The following is a 17,731-nucleotide window of genomic DNA, read 5'->3' as shown; positions in this document are numbered from 1 at the left end:
GCAGGCACTGTAGCAGTGGAGGGATTTTTTTGACACTTTGATATTATCATTTGATATTATCATTTTCAACCGTGCTTCTGCCTCACTTTGCCCATGCTGAGATTTTTAACCATACAAGGATCTGTTTGGGTCCTACAGGGCACAAAATTGTTTTGTTTAAACCAAGCCATTACTGAATTGCCCTGTCTGCTTTTCCATCCCCCACAAAAAGCTTGTGTGCATTCTCAGAAAAATCCTAATTAACCAAGCTCTGGAAATATTTTTCATGACAGGCTTGAAATAGTAACTCAGTGTCAGAACATTTAGCTAGGAAAAAATAACCTTTGCTAGAATTCACTGATCATACCACATTTTGTTTGAAATGTTTTCAGTGCCTTCATGTTTGCAGCCTGTGAAATAAATGCAGTTTTCCTTTTAGGAGGATGCTGGCAGGACAGGTTTCAGGCCTGAAAGATGGCCACCCATCTAAGGAGTACTGCTCTGACAGATGCTGATGCTCTCTGTGCTGTGCTGAGATGCAGCCTGCAGCAAGTCTGGAAATGGAAAGCATCTGTGCTGCCATCAGAAAGCATTACACAAATCCTAGCAACAGGAAAGTCACAGAAAAATTTGAGTCTAGGCCCCACAGAAATCAGAAAATGAAAAAGACTCCATCCAGAAGTGTTTTGACAGTGGCAATCTTCTGGCTTTCATGTTCTGTTGATGATGGACACTCTAACATTAATGAACCAGAACATATCAAAAAAAAAAAAACAAACTTGCCTGGAGCTCTAATGACTACTTGTCACCTATTCTTACCTACATCTCTGCTATGCTGAGAGGTCCAGAAAATACTTCCAGCTCCCTCAAGCTTGCTTTGCTGGAGTTTGCTAGGGCCTTCAGAGTTTAAATTTTGAAGTATTAGAATTAAAAAATAATAATTTAAGGCAACTGGAGGCAAGTGCAACCTCATTTATATCTTTTACCTGTATTCCCGTTAACTCATTTATTAAGAAAAAAAAAAAAAAAAGCAATCAGGTAGTCCAAGCTTGACTTAATTCTAGAAGGGAAATTGCAAATGAAATACTACTGGGACAGCTATATCCAAACAGGGATGTCCACCTGGAAGATTAAAATGCTGAAGAGTCTCATTTTAAACATAACAAACTGTTGATTTTAAACATCACATAAACTGCAGCATTAGGTTTTTAAATTTAATAAAAATAATCCATAAATTAAGTTCTTTATTCAAACTAGGAATGAGATAGAAACTAGATGCCAGTTTTTGAGTGCTAACTTGTAAAATTCAAGTCACACTTGACCTCTTTGCATTCAAGCTTTGCTACTTCAGACAAGAAGTGATTTAAAAGACAGGGAAAAGAGACTGTGCCCTTCTGATACACCTGAAGTTCTCTTTCAGCAATGCTGATGTTAAGCAAGGCCAACGGCAAAACTGCTTCCATCACCTGGAAACTCCCAACACTCGTTAGTCAGAAAATTCTCATTTCAAAGATAAACTCTGTTCACACACACAGTGCAGAATTTTGGGCACATATTATGGTCAGCTTCAGATTAAGATGACCCCATCTTCCAGGGCCAGCTTGGAAACCTCCATCAGCCCTTGTGTCCAGCCATCAGGGTCACACAGCAGTTTGATGCCCAAGTGCTCAGTTTCCCACCCAGCAGCTTCTCAGAGCTCTTGATGTAAACAAATTACAGAGTAAAAGCATTATTCTGGTTAACACTTCCTCCCCCCGTGAATAAAACTTGAAAACAGAAGAATCATCCTGGACAAAAGGCACTTGCAGTGAAGTCAAGACACAGGCTCCAGAATTAGTAGCACCAGGTACAGTGAGACAATGTTAACTGGGGAGGAAGATAAAAGGTTAAAAACTTTGATCCCTGGAAGAAGTTAATAAATATCAATGGCCTTAGAGAGGAAAAGCCCACTTTCCACATGAAGATACCTTCACAGTTACTCCCAAGTGGTGACTTCTATGAAAAGGATTTTCTCCCTCTGTAGGTTACTAAAACTGATGCAACACAAAGAGAGGAGCACAAGACCACCACAGACTTGCCACACTCAAAAACTAAAGGTCTTAACAGAGGCAGTGGGAATTTCTGGGAGACATTACTTCCTACAAGACAAACTTTTCAGCTTTGTCTTTAGGTTGTATTCTTTCCTAAAATGAGACAGCTCTGGCTGATGTAGGTCATGCAAGCAAACCCATCCAAGTCCTTCGGGACCTCAAAGGACAAAGGAGGGATCAGGCATTAGGACTGATAGCCAAGCAGGTCTGAGCTAATAACCCAATGCTACTTAAATTTTCAAGTCAATCACATCATTGGGTTCACTGTTTATTTTTCCACATACTATTTCCATTTTCCATAGGGAAAATCTCTGATCCAGCAGTGTGAACTGCAGCATCATGCTTCAGCCAGAGTTTTGAGGGGTTTTTTTAAGTATCCAAAAAGATAATTGAGACATAATTATGGATTTTGACCTTTTTTGTTCCCAGACAAAACTCAAAAGTAGTAAGTGAAAGGTTTATTGATGCACAGAGCACAATAGCAAGACAACACCTATGCTCTACTCTTTGCCACCTTTGTACATTGAGAAACCACAGAGAAAGCAATTTCTCTCTACCCATAGCTCTTTAGACATTTGCTGCTTCTTGTTAGCAAACGCAAGGGCTTTGCAACTTACACAAAAAGAAACCACATTCTTCTCTGCTGCTGTGATATAAAATTCCAAACTCATCTGGGCCTGCTCTAAAAGCAGGAAAGTATTGCAGCAACAGAGAACAAAAAGAGACTCTGGCTCTACCATATTCTCTGCTTTTATGAGCTTTCCTGCTGCCAGAAGCTGCATTCTCAGATGAGAGTTGTTTAGCTAAAGTTGTTTGTCCAACACTGGGGGAGGATATTCTTCCCCACATCCTTCCATAGGCTGGATTAAGAACAGCTGCATTGGTTCAGTGCTGCTGCATAAGAGACCTCACAAGGAACACACTGCTGGTCAGAAAGGAAAAGAAACACCACGACTTCATGGAAAAATCTAAACATTGAAGGTCACATGTAACTGAAAGGGAAGGTTTTGTACAGAAGCATATATGCAACCAAAACCATGTGAGAAGGCATTCAGAGAAACCCAAGAGAACAGAAAGAAAATAAAAATAAAATGGTTAGACCTGGGAAGAACACAGAAATCAAAAATAGAGGCACTGATGAAGAAACCAGCATTAGGGTGGCTGCAAACTATTACAGAACTAAAGAGGGCAGGGAACAAACACAAACTCAACACTGGGCTTGTTCTCACACAGAAGCTATAAAACACATCCAACAGATTTTCCCAAGTCCTTTGATCCTAAGGAGAAGAGACACAGGTGGCAGACAACACCAGCACTACAGGTGGGGGAGCGGTCTCGGGTTCAGGACACCAGGACAGGGCAGCTGAGGGTTTCATGGGGGTGACAGGAGGATGAGGGTCACTAGACTGCCTCTAGATACTACAGTACCACTACTGTAGGGTGCTGGACTCACTCTGAAGGACGCTTATAGTAGCCTGGGCTCGAATCCACGTTATGGAGGGATTTTGCCTCAAGTCATTCCTCCTGGGATCGTTGCTGGCCCTGCACTCGTAAGTCCCAGAGTCCTCCAGGGTCAGGCGGGTTATTCTCAGCACACTCACCCCGTTCGCCCCGTACGCAGTGTTAATGGTGACACGGCGCTTCCGAGCCCCATCCCACAGCTGTTTGAAAGACTCAGCCCGGTTGACTTCAGCATACCACCACTGGATCTCTGGAGTGGGGTTCCCAACCACATCACAGTACAGTTCAAAGGCGTCCCCCGTGAGTTTAGTTTCTGACATGGGCGACTTGACAAACCCAGCTAGAGAGGGAGGGGCGTCAGAAAGAGTGACGGAGCGGCGGGCAACAGGAGGTCGGATCAAGAACAAAGCAATGAGGTGCAGAAAACAAAGAGTTAGGTGAGACATCAGCATCTACAGTAACACAACTTGCATAGAAAAAAGCACAACATGGAGCACTTGTGGAGGAGGTCGACAGCTTGAGAACCCTGAGCTCCCCCTGGGAGTGTTCCCTCCATGGTGCTCATCCTCACCACTCCGGAGCATCCCACCAGAGCAGCTGTGCTTGGGCACCCCAGCCAGGAGGTGCCCCTGAGCTGCAGGTGTGTTTTTTCAAGGCTTTTTAGTTGTGGGGGCCTTGAAATTGAAGTGTCAACAAAGTGTTCACAGCCAGGTGTCTGTTCGCTGATCTGTGGGGGGAAGAACAGGTGAAACCCCAACCTTCTGCCTTACACAGCTCAAAATTGTGAACTCTGCTTTGACCTTTTCTTCCATCTATCTTGGACTTCCAAGGTAGGGAATTCCCCAAGATAAAAGTGACCTACTTTCCTGAAGCAGCTGGATCACCACAGCTCCAGGAATCTTTCAGCCTTCAAGGTAAAGGGAATCTCAGAGGCACACACATACACACACCCAGAGGCTAAGAGATCATTTTGTTAGTTAGAAAATGGACAGCATCAAAGGTACTTCAAGAGACCACATGATTTTTGCCTTCTGAAGATGCTGTGCCAACATTTGTGCCCTGGCCAAAATGTCCTTATTATGGCATGAAATCCTTCAATACTTACCATGTTCAGAGCTAAGAGCACAGACATAATAAATTGTCCTTCAATCCCGTTTTCAAAGGGATCTGGTAGAAACAGTGTTGCCTTAAAGCTAGCCTCTTCCCCCACCTGCCCCTCCCCTAAAACTAGAAGATTAGAATACAGCTGGCCAGACAGATTATGCTGCAAAACCTGTCATGTAGCTGTGTTCTCTGGGCAGCAGGACTCCTCATCAGCAAGCAAAGTTAAGAGTGCCACACAGCTTCTTTCATCCCTCTCTTCAAATTCAGGGGTTATTTTCAGGAAGAGATTGAAAGACAAATCAGTGGATGTTAACAACCAGAAAGCAGGACTCAAAGCTTTGCAAAAATTTCAGAAGCACACCCATTAAACAGCACTCCCTCCTGTGAAACAAACAGCTGTACATGTACAGACAATTAAATGGGATGTCTGCACTACAGATCCATCTTCTGTAGAATCATTTGGGCAAGAAAACCAGACCAAGAATCTCCAGAGCACACATAGAAACTATCCCTGCTGGCATGCTTCAGTCTGAAGAGCAACTGTTCAGTAGCTGCAAAGTACAGCTCCAAGAGCAAATACTCAAAAAAAAAAAAAAAAAAAAATTAACCTCAGAAACAATTGCAAACTCATTTGACAAGAATTCCCCAGCCTTGTACTCCAGCACCAGAGGAGGGGAGCAGCAGCAAACGATCCATTGCTGCAGGCAGAGGGGAGAAGCTGCTGCACTCCAGGTGCCCTCATTACCAGCACCTACAAACCACACTCAGACCTCCGTGGTGGTTCCTTGAGGTTAATTGGGATCACAGTGGTCTCACACAGGAGACCAGGTTATGATCTTACTCAGCTGGGCTGTCCACATTTCAAAGGATGACAAACAAGGAAGGCTTTGTCTTGCTACAGAGTCATGCACCAAATGGGGAGGCTGTTGCCTGAATCAACGTGGTTTCTTCCCAAATCTTCATTCTTCTCTCTCCTATATTAATCTTTTTCTTTCCCCTACCTTCCACTGCAACACTGAAATGCCAATCACAGCTGAAGAGAGATGACAGCAGCTCAGAGAAGACCAGAAAACAATTCCCCTTCCCCAGGTTCCCAGTTTCCACTCAACTCCGATGCACAAAGATGATGAACCCCCCTGTCCCGTAATGCATCCCTGATGCCAAAGGTCCAGTGACCCCACACCCTAAAGCCACCACTCATTCCTACTTCTCCAGCTGTCCCAGCTACTAAGCAGCCATGTCAGCAGGAAAGGCTTCTTAGCTTGTCTTGGTGCTGTCACTGTGTCTTCCAAAGGAGCTGTGAGCTGCTGCAGACTGCTGCTGGGGCTACACAACAGACCTGCCTGCTATCAAAGAGTGCTCTGAATCCTCTTACCAAATGCAGCATCAGTAATTTGAATAAAACAAGATGTCAAAACCTTCTTGTTTTGAATCTCATTCTGTGTTGGCTAAGCTGTTAAAAACACAACTTTTGCACCAAGCCTAAAAATACTTCTTAAATACTAAACTGGACAAGTGCATCAAAAAGCCTCTATAGTAAATATTCTCTGGGCTTAAGTTTTAAACCCTACATCTCCACCAGTTCCAATCCTCTTGCAAAACACTGCCTCAGATCGTGATAAATTTCAGTGCAACACTTTATCTTTCTCTGACTGACCATGTCAGCATCAGCACAGATAACACCAGAAAGAAGGCAAAGAAAAAAATGCTAAGTGGATTTGGGGAACCTTACAAGTGCTTTTTAAAGAAGTATTTCAGGTTCGAATAAAATCCAGAAAGCACAAAGGGGAATGAAGGTGATAGAAAAGCCTCCATATGCAAATTGATAGAAACTTAGCATTACAAAGGCCTGGCAGTGCCATTAAAAATTTGACACTACAGTCTGGGGTTAATGTTTTGCATTTTTCCATCCTTCAGAAACAGCAAAGCCAATACATCAAAGAGCATCAGGAAGCTGAGGCAATGCTTCCAGCTACTGTACATCTGCCAGAGGGCCATTTCCAATTAAGCTATCTAGCCAGAAGCTACAAAAAGAGCTGAAATCTGCCAATACCAAGCTGACATGTTTAAAAGAATAACTTAAAAAAAAAAAAAAAAAAAAAAAAAGCAGCTAAACATTACAGAGAATGCTCCCCGTAACACAACAGGAGTCTGGAAACTGAATTACTCCTGATTTTTGGCAACTGTCAGTGATTTCCATAACTGTTCAAACAGAAAATGACACTATACAGATTTCACTGCTTACATAAGAGGCTTTCAGAGCCCAGCAGTTTCCTTACTTGGTCTTCTCCAAGCACAGCCCTCACTGCTCTGCTCTGCACCATTCTAGAGACAGAAGCATCAAAAAAACAAATATATGCTAAAATACAAGCCAAGAGGTCAAGGGATTTTTCTATGTGATTATACTCTGTCTATTTAGAACTAAAAACCTGCCCTTATTTGTAATTTAGAGATGGTTTCTTTCTGAAGGATAAACTGTAGGAAGCTCTGGTTGCAAGATTCAGCTTCAGCTCACAAGTGTCACCCTGGTACAGAACAGCAGCTCCCAAAGGTCAGGGATCCCAGGAGGGTGGAGAAGGAGGCAATAATCCACAGATCATACAGACCCATGGGGAATTACAGAACAGCCCAGCTCTTAAATTAATCCCTAATGTTAAGTACCGTAGGAATAAACTTCAAGTTTATTCAGGTTTTCTTGCAAGAAAATATTTTTATGAAGTTTTGGCACTGTAAATTTTCATGATGTTGACAGCTGCATTTATTTCATTGCAGTCATCAATGCCTTATTCTGTTACAAAGTGAGTTTTCCTCATTAAAAGAAAAAGGTGTTTGATGGGGAGGGTTGCTTAGGGGTCTAGGTATTTTTAAAGCTAATTGTTATTGTGCATAAAAAGCTGGTAATATCCCTTGTAGGATCCATACAAGGCTTTGTGATATACCAGAAGGCAAGAAAAATAATGCAAGATGGTTCAGAAGGTGCAGTTATTCAAGTCCACTATTATGTTTCCAACCTTATTTTTAAATTATTAATTGACAGCTACTTGCCTGAAAGACTGAATAAAGAACAAGTGGCACGAGTATTAAATACTTTCTGAAGTGATGTGTCTTGAAGATTTTATGTCATCCACCAACCGTGAGGGTAAAGATGAGTAAAGCAATGGAATATTGCTCTAAAATTAGAGAAACAAATGAGTCCCTACATGAAACTCTGCCAAAGATAAATGAGATAAATGAAATGTGGTGCTCGGGAGGGCTTTTCACATCTGCAGACTCTGAATGTTAAAATTGGTACTGTAGTAAAGAGGCTCTAAATCCAAATTAAAAAAAAAATTAAAAAAACACAAATTAATGTATTTTGAAAGACAGGTGCAGTTGAGCTGGGAGTGGGGGAGAAGCTACAAGCTCTTGGAAAGGGCAGCCAACATTTTTCCACATGCAGCAAGATATGTACAGCAGATAATTCTGATTAATTTTTCCTCTGCCAATATTTATGAGCTACCTGTTGGTCTCAAAAGCAAGGGAGGCCAAGCCAAGCTACACTCCAGTTTTGGCATATAACTGAGTTGCAGCTCTCCTTACTAGCAATACCCCTTCCAACTGCCCAGGGCAGCAGGAACCTGTCCAGCTGCAGTGATTTCCTTCACTGACAGCAGCCAGAGAGGAGCCAGCAACTGAGTAGCTCTGTAAGAGATGTGAGTGGGAGAAGGAACAAGGCTTATCCTCTTGCTGATGTGCTCATGTAACTGCAGCATTAAATATAGCATACAGCTGGAGATTTATACCTATTAGAAATGCATGGAAATATTTAATTTTGATCAGCTTCTGAAGCAGCAAACTGCAGAGCAATTTCTGTTCTACCCTGGCCAGAGCCTGAATGAAAAAGCAACATGAAAGATAACTCCTGAATAGCTTAAAACCAGTACTGCAATGACCAAAGAGCTCCCCAATTTCATCACCTGCTAGAATAAACATACAAAAATAATCTTGGTGGAGATATCAACAATTAGCATGAATTATACAAGCAGTGACCGACCAGTCTAAGAATAGAGAGAAAGGAAGAAAAATCATCTTGAGCTATTGATTTCAATATTCTTCTGTTATTGAAAATGAACACAGAATGCACCAGGTTGCAAAAGAATCAATTTTGGATCTTCCCAACTTAAAGAATGCTCTAAATAAAGAGGTTTAAAAAATAAAGCTGTGTTTTCCCTTATGAAAATGTAGGGAAGTGCTAGCTGAGGAAAGGAAACATTCATCCAGTCACAGCAAAGACAGGAACAACCAGATTTAAATGAATTGTGGGTAATGCAAAAAGCCCTAACAATTCTGAACAAACTCATTTATCTCGGTCTTACAGGTATCAAGCTGAAATCAAGTACAAGCCCATCAACATCAGGTAACAAGAGGAGATTGTCTTGCAAATGGAATCTGCAAGGATGGAGAGACAAGCTGTGAAACCCAATTAGCAGGAGAAGCTGTTCCCAGAGGTTCAAAGCAGGACACATGCACAGGAACATACAGAGGTGACCCAAATGCAAGAATTGCAAGGTATTTGCAAGGATGTTTGGAAGCACAGCTGTAACAAAGCAGTTTTATAGTCAGGATCAATGCAGAGCACATATCCATCAAGTTAATGCTCCTATCCTGTCCTGATCTTTATGTTGGGGTGAATTCAACTTCCCCGAAGAAAGAAAGAGTTCAAAGCTAAAAAAGGGAGTTTGCAAAACTGGAACAAAAAGAAACCCGATTCTCAGGATGAACTCAAACCCCACAGCTGAAGCCGTGAGTAGGGAGGGCCTGAATGCTTTACAGACTGTCCACATCTACAATGAAAACCATGATGTACACAGTAAGAGGCTGATGTTTCCTACCTGCCCTGTCTGTATGTCTGTATTGCACTGTGCCTCCTCTGCTCCCAAGCCTTTAGCACAGTTCTGGAGAATTCATTCCTGTGTATTGCCTGCAATTCTGCTATTTATAGGCTGAATAAAGGAGAGCTGGTTTAGTACATTTTTATTTCCCTGAAAATCCATTAAAAGGACTCTGTCATTAACCTAGTGTAATTCATTTTTGTAAATACATGCCTTCAGGAATTCCTTCCCTAAGTGGAATTAAAGAAGGCAAAAAAAGTGAAATTTTATATATTCTACAGACCAGTGCTACCCAAAATGCTCCAGACTGCATATTCATATGCAAATATCAAGATACTCATGTGTTACTATAGTAAATGCTATCACCCTTGGCATCTAAGTTCTGCCACCAAGGAGAGGCATTAGGGTTGAAGTTCTCCATGAGATCTCATTGAATTCTTTTCACTCTTTTTCCATAACCAGTATTTTGGAGTATGTGATCTGATTTTTCCCTAATTAAAAAAAAAAAAAAAATCATTCCCCCAGCTTTTCCAAGTACCCTTTCTGCACAGGTGAAAAGCACTAAAGCTTTACTACCATCAATACTACCATCAATACATGCTTTGGAGTGAGCAGATAAACAGCTCAACCTTCTGTATGAGAATTAAGAAAGTACTGTAGTTATGAGAATCCAAAAGGGAAAAATATTGTATAAACAGATGCTTCTGAAATGCTGCATTTGTCCTGACTCAGAGACAAGCACCTCCTCCCACAGGCTGGTCTTGACACCAAGACTCCAGGGTTCCAAGTGTGGTTGGAGCACCTGTAGATGAAGGCCCAGGCAGACTGCACTTTCTGAAAAGAGGAATGAAGCTGCAAAAACTTCACTTAATACATGCAGGAACAGATGAGCCTGGGCAGTCCACAAAGCACTTCTCAGCTGGCTAGGCTCTGCCCTCACTAGAGCTTATTTTCACCTTTATTCCATGGCAACAGTCTCATTTATAACTTGCACCAGAATATCAAAAAAAACTACCCTAAGAAGCTGCCCTCATCCCCTCTCCACTTTCCCATCATCTGGGCTTTGAAAACCTCATCACTAAGTGTTTGCTATTTAAAACTGGCATTCTAATTAACACCTTTTTCTTCTTCACTGATGGGTGTTAATTAAGTGATACAGTTTTTGAGGGTGGCAGAAACCCACCAGCACTCTGACAAAGTATTGCATTTTTACCTCATCTAGAGAGGATAGAAAAAAGGCAGTCTAATTAATGTTTAGCTTCTTTCCAATGCTCACCTTTAATAAACCAAACTATCTGGATCAGGCAAATCTCAAAAAAAGTGACAGCAGGCATGTCAGCTGGGGAAGAAAGGTGAAGATACCTCAGTTCCATGGAAAGCACTCAAGTACCCTGCCTGATTTCACCTATAAGAGCATGGGTTTTCATCATATCCAGGATGATGGGTTTGGTACCTCATTGATGTGAGATGGTTTAAAGAGTGCCAGTGTGACCACCATGTGCCACATCAAACAACCTTTGGCTGCAGTCCCTCCTCCACGCACCACGCCAGCTCCAGAAAAGAAAAAACTTCCCTTCATTTTCTTGTTCCACTTTGCCCTGGTCTTTAGCCAGCTACAGAAACAACTTTAAAAGCAGCACTTGGACCTTTGTATCAGATATCCAGATGAGCCTATGCCATCTATAAGCTCACTGAGAGGCAGAGCAATATGTGAAATTAACTCCTGCAACCTCATCTTGCAGCTTTATAGAGCTGAAGGTAGGTTATGACTTGCTTCAGAAGAAAACATTACCCAGAGAGCATCATATAAAAAGCATGAACCCATGATGTAGACTTTCTCCAGGCCCACAGCCATGAGGATCACCATTTTCTGGATTCAGACCAACATTCCTCATTTCTCTCTGCATTAGAAAGTCTTGCTTAGTTTAACTTGCCAGAAGATTTATGAGCAAACTAGTTTTGTTTGTTTGCTGAAGTAAAATTCAGAGAGTCCTTGAGGTAAAAATTTCAGAGCCTTTGCTCTTGTGACACCATCCTGGGAACAGGCTCCAGATAGCCAAGAGACACTTCCCTGCAGAGAGGGATAGAGAAAGGACACACATATCAGCTACTGGGTTATAAACCACAGAAGTCAGATTGGAAAGCATTTCTGAAGGTTGCCTGCTCCAATTGCCTCCCCCAAAAGATAAAGCTTTAGATCAGGTTGAAGCCTTTAAACTGCCCATCTTCTACACACCTTCAGACCAGGGCTGCTTATAAAGTTTCCTCAGAATAAAGAAGCAGTGCTTACCTTCACCCTGCAATGACTTACAAGCATGGCTATTATTTTATGCTCTCTCTTATTGTGGAAGAACCTAACAATAAATCACTGACAAGCCACATCCAAGCAGAGTTCACAGAACACTAACCAGAGGCTGGAAAAGACCCTGGTGTGTGGCAGCCATTACAGCTCCTGATTGCTGGAAATTATGTTCATTCATTCTCATTATATAAATTGTTGGGGTTCAGAAACCTCCTCTGGGTATCCTTCTCATATTCACACACAATTTCATGAATTGTGGACAGAGTTCACAATTTTTCTACTTTTGCAACAACCCCGTATCTGTGTATGTTTGATATGGTAAGGTAGAAGACATGAAAACAGATTCAAATCTGGGCTATCTGGCAAGAGAAGAAGAGACAGAACAAGAAATTAATATCTCCTCCCACATTTTGGTTCCATACTGGTGTCAGCCTGCTGGCTACAGTCACATTTTGAAGTGTAGGAGTTCACATTTTTTTTCCTAGTTTGTTAGATGGAAAGAACAAAGCTCTGCATGATAAAAGAGCATAGTGTGAAGAAGTGACTGGAACACTGACTTAGGTCTTTTACAACCAACTGGGAAACCTGGTATTTTACATAGGATCTCGAACTTGCCAATTTCTGTATTTTTCTGCAAAAAAGGGCTGATGACTAAAGCAGTGGTTCTCATGTATAAACTAATGGTCATGTTAACACATGAGGAGCAGACATGGCAGTACCTTTGCCATGGGCTTGTCCCTGAAGTGTGTTTGTTCTGTCATGTCTATGCCAGCTCAGTTTTATATGCTCTATTTTCAATTTACAGCTTATCAACGTCTGCTTTTTAAACCCAGCTGCTCAGAGGTGTTGAAGGAATATCAACTAGAAAGCCCTAATGCTCTCTGCTCTGAGTTTATTTATTACAGTGACTCTCTCTGCTTTTGACATTCTGGTTAGAGTCATTTTTAAATATCTCTGCAGACATGTTATTAAAGCATTCTCTTCTACAGGAAGTACACAAAAATCTCTCATTTATTTATAATGCTCAGACCAATGCTCTTCAAATAAACAATAGGTTGACAGGAGACATGATGAAACCAGCTCTGATTGACCTACAGCAGGCATTAGCTTGCCTGTGAAACACTGACTGGCATGTGGATCAACAGCAAGTCCATGCATTTGTTCAGTGCCTTAAAAAGCACATTACTTCATATTTCAAAGAAAATTATTACAGGACAGCTGACAAGAACTGCTCCTGGCCACCTCTGAAGTAGCTCACATACACCACAAGCAGCACAGAAGACAGCTTCCTAAACTATATTGTCTTTAGCTGCCTGGTGTTTCAATCATCTGCTTTAAAAAGGCAAATCTGTGTAACTTCATTCAGCAGCTCATGGAAACCAACAATCTGTATAACACCAACTAAACCAGTGTGGATGAAAATGCCATTTGAGCACCACTTGAGCACTTCCAAGTTGTTCCTCACAGAGGACGAGCATCCCAGTTGAGGGTAGCACCAGCAGAACCCCAGCCAGCCTCAATATTAATGTATTTTTAAATCCTGAAGAGGTTCGTGATCCCATTCCTGAGCATTACCCACGTGACTGGAAAACATTCCCCTGAGCTGCCTCCAAACTGAAGGGCTGGGCACTGGAAGACTGATGCAAGAGTCAAGTGGCTTAAGGCACTTTTCATTCTCTAGCCAACTGATTAGGGATTCAAATCAGACATTAAAGTGGTGATCAGGTTCGCAAAGTGTCCACAGGCTCCCTCTCTTAAGATCTTGAGCTATACACTGTTCTAATTTGAAAGCAGAAAGAATCCTTTTATCTCCACACTTCACACTGGCACCCACCCAGGCACCTGAAGGAGCAGGGATGGTGGCTTGGCTGATGCTGGCAGAGGGCAGGATGCTGGGCCAAGCCTTGTCAGGACAATGTCATTGTGTGGCAACTGCTACCTTTGCATGCCTGAGTGTTCAAAAGAGCACACGCTGGCAGGAAGCTGGTTGGATGCAGGAGAAGCAAGTGTTACAGAGAATTTCCTGCCATAGAGAAGTTGCAGACTTGTTTCTCAAAGGTTTTTCCAAAGACTAAGCTTGCATCATCCTCACAATAGGCAGGCAGAATTCTGCTCTTTCCATTTATGCTTCTCCCTGGCACAACCTAGGGACAAAAGACTTAAAATCATCTGTGTGAGGACGGAAAAAATTTATTAGCATTTATTAGTTTGAACGCCTTTTTTTAAGGTCATTAGAGAAAATTTGCTGTAGCTAAGCGATGTACACTAATTTCTCTAAAGCTGAAAGACAGTGCAATAGAAAAGCTCTTCTAAATAGCAAAAAAAATTATAATTGTTAACATCTAGGAACCCACTCCCTTGAAGTGAGAAGGAATTCAGTTTCACAACACTGAAAAGCTGAGTTACAGCAGACAGTAATTTAAATTTGTCCAATGTTCACATGTAACAGAGCAACTGAAGCCTGCAGGCTCAAGATCTTAAAAAAAAATTAAGACCACCAGATATACAGCCTAAAGCTATTGAAAACACTCTAAAATTTTTGGTACGGATAACAAGAAATATCTGGCATTCTGATTAATTATTTAAAATCCTCAGACTATGCCATTAGAGAGCTAAAGGTTTACAGAGCTTCTCAGTTTTGCTTTGACCTTTCCTGATCCAACAAATGTGTGTTTGAAAGGAGACTGATTACATCTCTTCTTCTGCATAAAGGAAGCACCTATTGAATAGCAAACCTCTTTTTTTTTTCCCTTTTATGCATTCTGCAGAAGCCCAGGCTGCTCTGCCTCAGCCATGATGAAGCAGCAGGACATTTTAATACACTGACCTTTTTAAAGAAATGCCCTTTGCAGAACTGTCAGATTATGTAAGAGGCCACACCATCTGAGGCAGGGCTGAGAACAGGGCATAAAAAAATTCCTGTGTGCATAAGAATTAGCAGAACATAAAATTGCATTTTAAAAGGTGTTGCACTTAAATTGCAGTAAGAGTTCAGCTTTTTAACAGAGCAAAATCTGCCTAAGAAGTAAAATCCTGCTTTGCTGCAGGATTTGCTAACTTCAGAATCAACACATTCCTAGCAGGTCAGGTCTTGATCTCCCTGGTCAGACAAGCTGGGCAGTCTATTCAAGCAGCAGCAGACAGCCCAGAGATGGACTTTTCTCCAGGAGAGAACCATAATGTATTCCAGTTTCAGGGAAGAGGAAGGCAGAAAGGATTTTTTTTAAAACGTAGCAGGGATGCCACAATTTGTTCACCAGATTTAGGCTGCTTTGCACATTGAGAGATGCTTGTTCCAAGCTGATTTTTTTTTCCCCCCAAGCCATTTCTCCAGTGGCATTCAGCTTCTCCCTGTGTTTGCATGTTACTCTAAACGTGCTTTTCACCACAAGAAGGCTTTGCTAACCCAGATGCCCACATCAAGCTTACCAGCACTTACCATTTGCACAAAGGAAACTCCCAAGATCAACAGCCTAGTCCTTCCCTCTGCCATGCAGCAGTGCATGCAGCTCCATCAGGCTTTCAGCATCCCTCCTTGGCCCATGGGTTTGATCTCCCATGCTTGACTGACACCACTTGGATTATTAGACCAAAACCAAAATTCTGAGGGCAGCTCCTCTGCAGCATCAAATACAACTCTTTATGAGATGAAATTCAAGTTGGGTATCAGCCAAAACTAATGGCAGCCTAACTGATGACTCCCTGCTCCAGGCATCCTAATGCACAGGCAGAAGCTGCCAAAGGCTGCAGAGGAACATCAGAGGGAACTGAGCCACTTGGATCTCCTGACTTGGCCCTCCTGCTAATTACATGCTGAAGGGCAACAGAACCCCTCAAAATGCCAGTGGTGGGTGAAGGGCTCCACTGGGCAACAACACCCCAAATATCAGTCATGGTGGAAGGGGCCTATTTTTGAGCTTCTGGGCCTTGCAGCCTGAGTCACAGCCCTCTTGGCCAGGCTCCCCTGCTCCTGTTCCTTTCACAGCAAAAGCAGCAGCCCAACTAAGTGCCAAGTAGGTTTGGGCTCTTCAAGTAGGCAGCATAATAGGGAGCTGACAGAAAACCCTGACAGAAACCTGTGCCTTTGTTCTGTACAAAGAAAATTTACAAAACACCACCACTGTGCTACCACTTACAGGGGGGAAGGAACCCCAAACCATAACTGTATCTGCTCTAAGGCTTCTGCAAGAATTGAGATGAAGCCACAGACAGTTCACTTAAGCAGTCCTTAAACAGTGTTTCCTACATTATTCTGCTTTTTTTGAACCACCACATCACTGACACAATGCACTGGAAAAAAATGGAAGCTTGAAAGGCAAATGTTTGAGATGACTTCCTTATAAAAATAATGAGATACAAAAGAAAAAAAGTTCTACACAGAAGTCAGTGGCAAGTTCCAGCATGCCTGGACCCTTAAGAGAATTCCAATCCAGCCTACTCAAGGTATCAGGGGATCCAATCCCAGAGCTGATACAGACTTAAGAGTAAAAAAAAAAAACTAAATTTTAGAGATTTTGTGGTGTGTGAAAAGAGCATAAATGGCAACCTAAACAAGTTGGGTAAAATCTAATCTAAATCATCTCCCTGAACTCAAGTAAAAAAGGTACTTCATTTACTTTATTAAAACAAGACAGTTAAAGAGCTTAACATAAAACATGTACTTAACATAATGATGATACCAAAGTCTTTCACATGCTCTTGAACAAAAGACCACATCAACTGTGCAGTCATTTTACAACAGCATTGAAAGATATTTTTGAACACTCCACTAGAGACCAGACCAACAAACTGAAAGAATTTATCCTGTAGTAGGTCTTAAGTGTGGTGGTCCTGGCAAGAATATAAGAATGTGGGCAAGCATGTAGTGATTTTCTTCCAGCCACCATGATTTTGCTGCTGAGGGTTTTCCTAAACAGTGGTGACATTTTCCTTACCATCTGAGAGCAAGTTGGTTTTTTTCCACAAGGAAACCAAAAAGCTTTACTTAGTAACTTTCTGTCTTTGAGAGGCAAGAGCTCAGGTTCAAAAAAAAGAGGACAACAGAGTAATATTTGGAAAACCCTTTGGGAACTATAAATCTTTTTTTTTTTTTTTTTTTTTTTTTGGTCACACTGAGGCCCCAAAACGGGAGAGCAGCAATGCAGGATGGGGCATGCTCATACTGGTACTGACTGGGTAGCCAATGCCAGGTTAACATTTGGTAGGTGCTGTTAAAAGGATAAATCTCTGCAGTCAATTTGCTGCCTAGAAGAGGCACAACAAAAGGGACAACATCAAAAATGTGATAATGCTTTGCTGAAAAACATGAATGTAGGCCACTGACAACTCCAACTCCTAGACATTTACTTTGCACTGAAAAGCCACACACAATATTTTATCTACTTTAAAGCAAGATTTGAGAGGATGAAGAAGGAGGTACAGGGAAAGAGGATACTCCAGACAGTACCATATTCATCCATGTCCTTTTATAGCTCCTGTCCTGGCTGGTATTTATAGCTCCTTAAAAGTTATTTCTCTGTCCTGTCATTTTTGCTCCATCCCTAATTCCCTTCCTAGAAACCAAAACTGACTATTTTATTGTTTTTATTACTCTGGATAGCTCAAGATAGGGGTCAGTAAATTGATGCTAAAAATAGGAGCTTTGGGAGTCTGAGACCCAAAACACGCAGCTTCGTTCCAAAGTAGCCTATACCCTTCGGTGAGACCCTAAGTTGTTACTGAGCACTATAGAACTTGCAACAAAGTGTTGAAAAACTTGTTAGTTAAAAAATTTAACAAATTCAGCCTAAAAGTAAACCATCAGTAGTGGACATCTGAGTCTCCTAATTAGATTCAGTACCCTCAAAACTAAGGAGGGATACAAACTGTCATGACTACTTCAAGCCTGGAAGTCTGTTTCTGGAAACAGCCAGGAAAAAATGCTG

The 17,731-nt window shown here is 41.8% G+C and overlaps 1 protein-coding gene across 3 annotated transcripts in view; it reads right to left on the bottom strand.

Annotated features, from left to right (window-relative positions):
- Positions 1 to 17,731, bottom strand: part of NPTN (neuroplastin) — a 65,638-nt gene that overhangs the window by 36,248 nt on the left and 11,659 nt on the right. For all 3 annotated transcript variants that reach the window (XR_011728012.1, XM_071754602.1, XM_071754601.1), the window contains exon 2: positions 3,523 to 3,870. Coding sequence is in view for 2 of the 3 variants with exons in the window: in XM_071754602.1 (XP_071610703.1) it covers positions 3,523 to 3,870 (348 nt within the window). In the remaining variant the exon portion in view is untranslated. The remainder of the gene's footprint in view (positions 1 to 3,522; positions 3,871 to 17,731) is intronic.

The sequence above is a fragment of the Heliangelus exortis genome, chromosome 11, assembly GCF_036169615.1.
Source record: "Heliangelus exortis chromosome 11, bHelExo1.hap1, whole genome shotgun sequence".
Classification (NCBI taxonomy): domain Eukaryota; kingdom Metazoa; phylum Chordata; class Aves; order Apodiformes; family Trochilidae; genus Heliangelus; species Heliangelus exortis.
The sequence above is the reverse complement of the archived record's forward strand: the minus strand, read 5'-3'. Positions and strand labels throughout refer to the sequence as shown.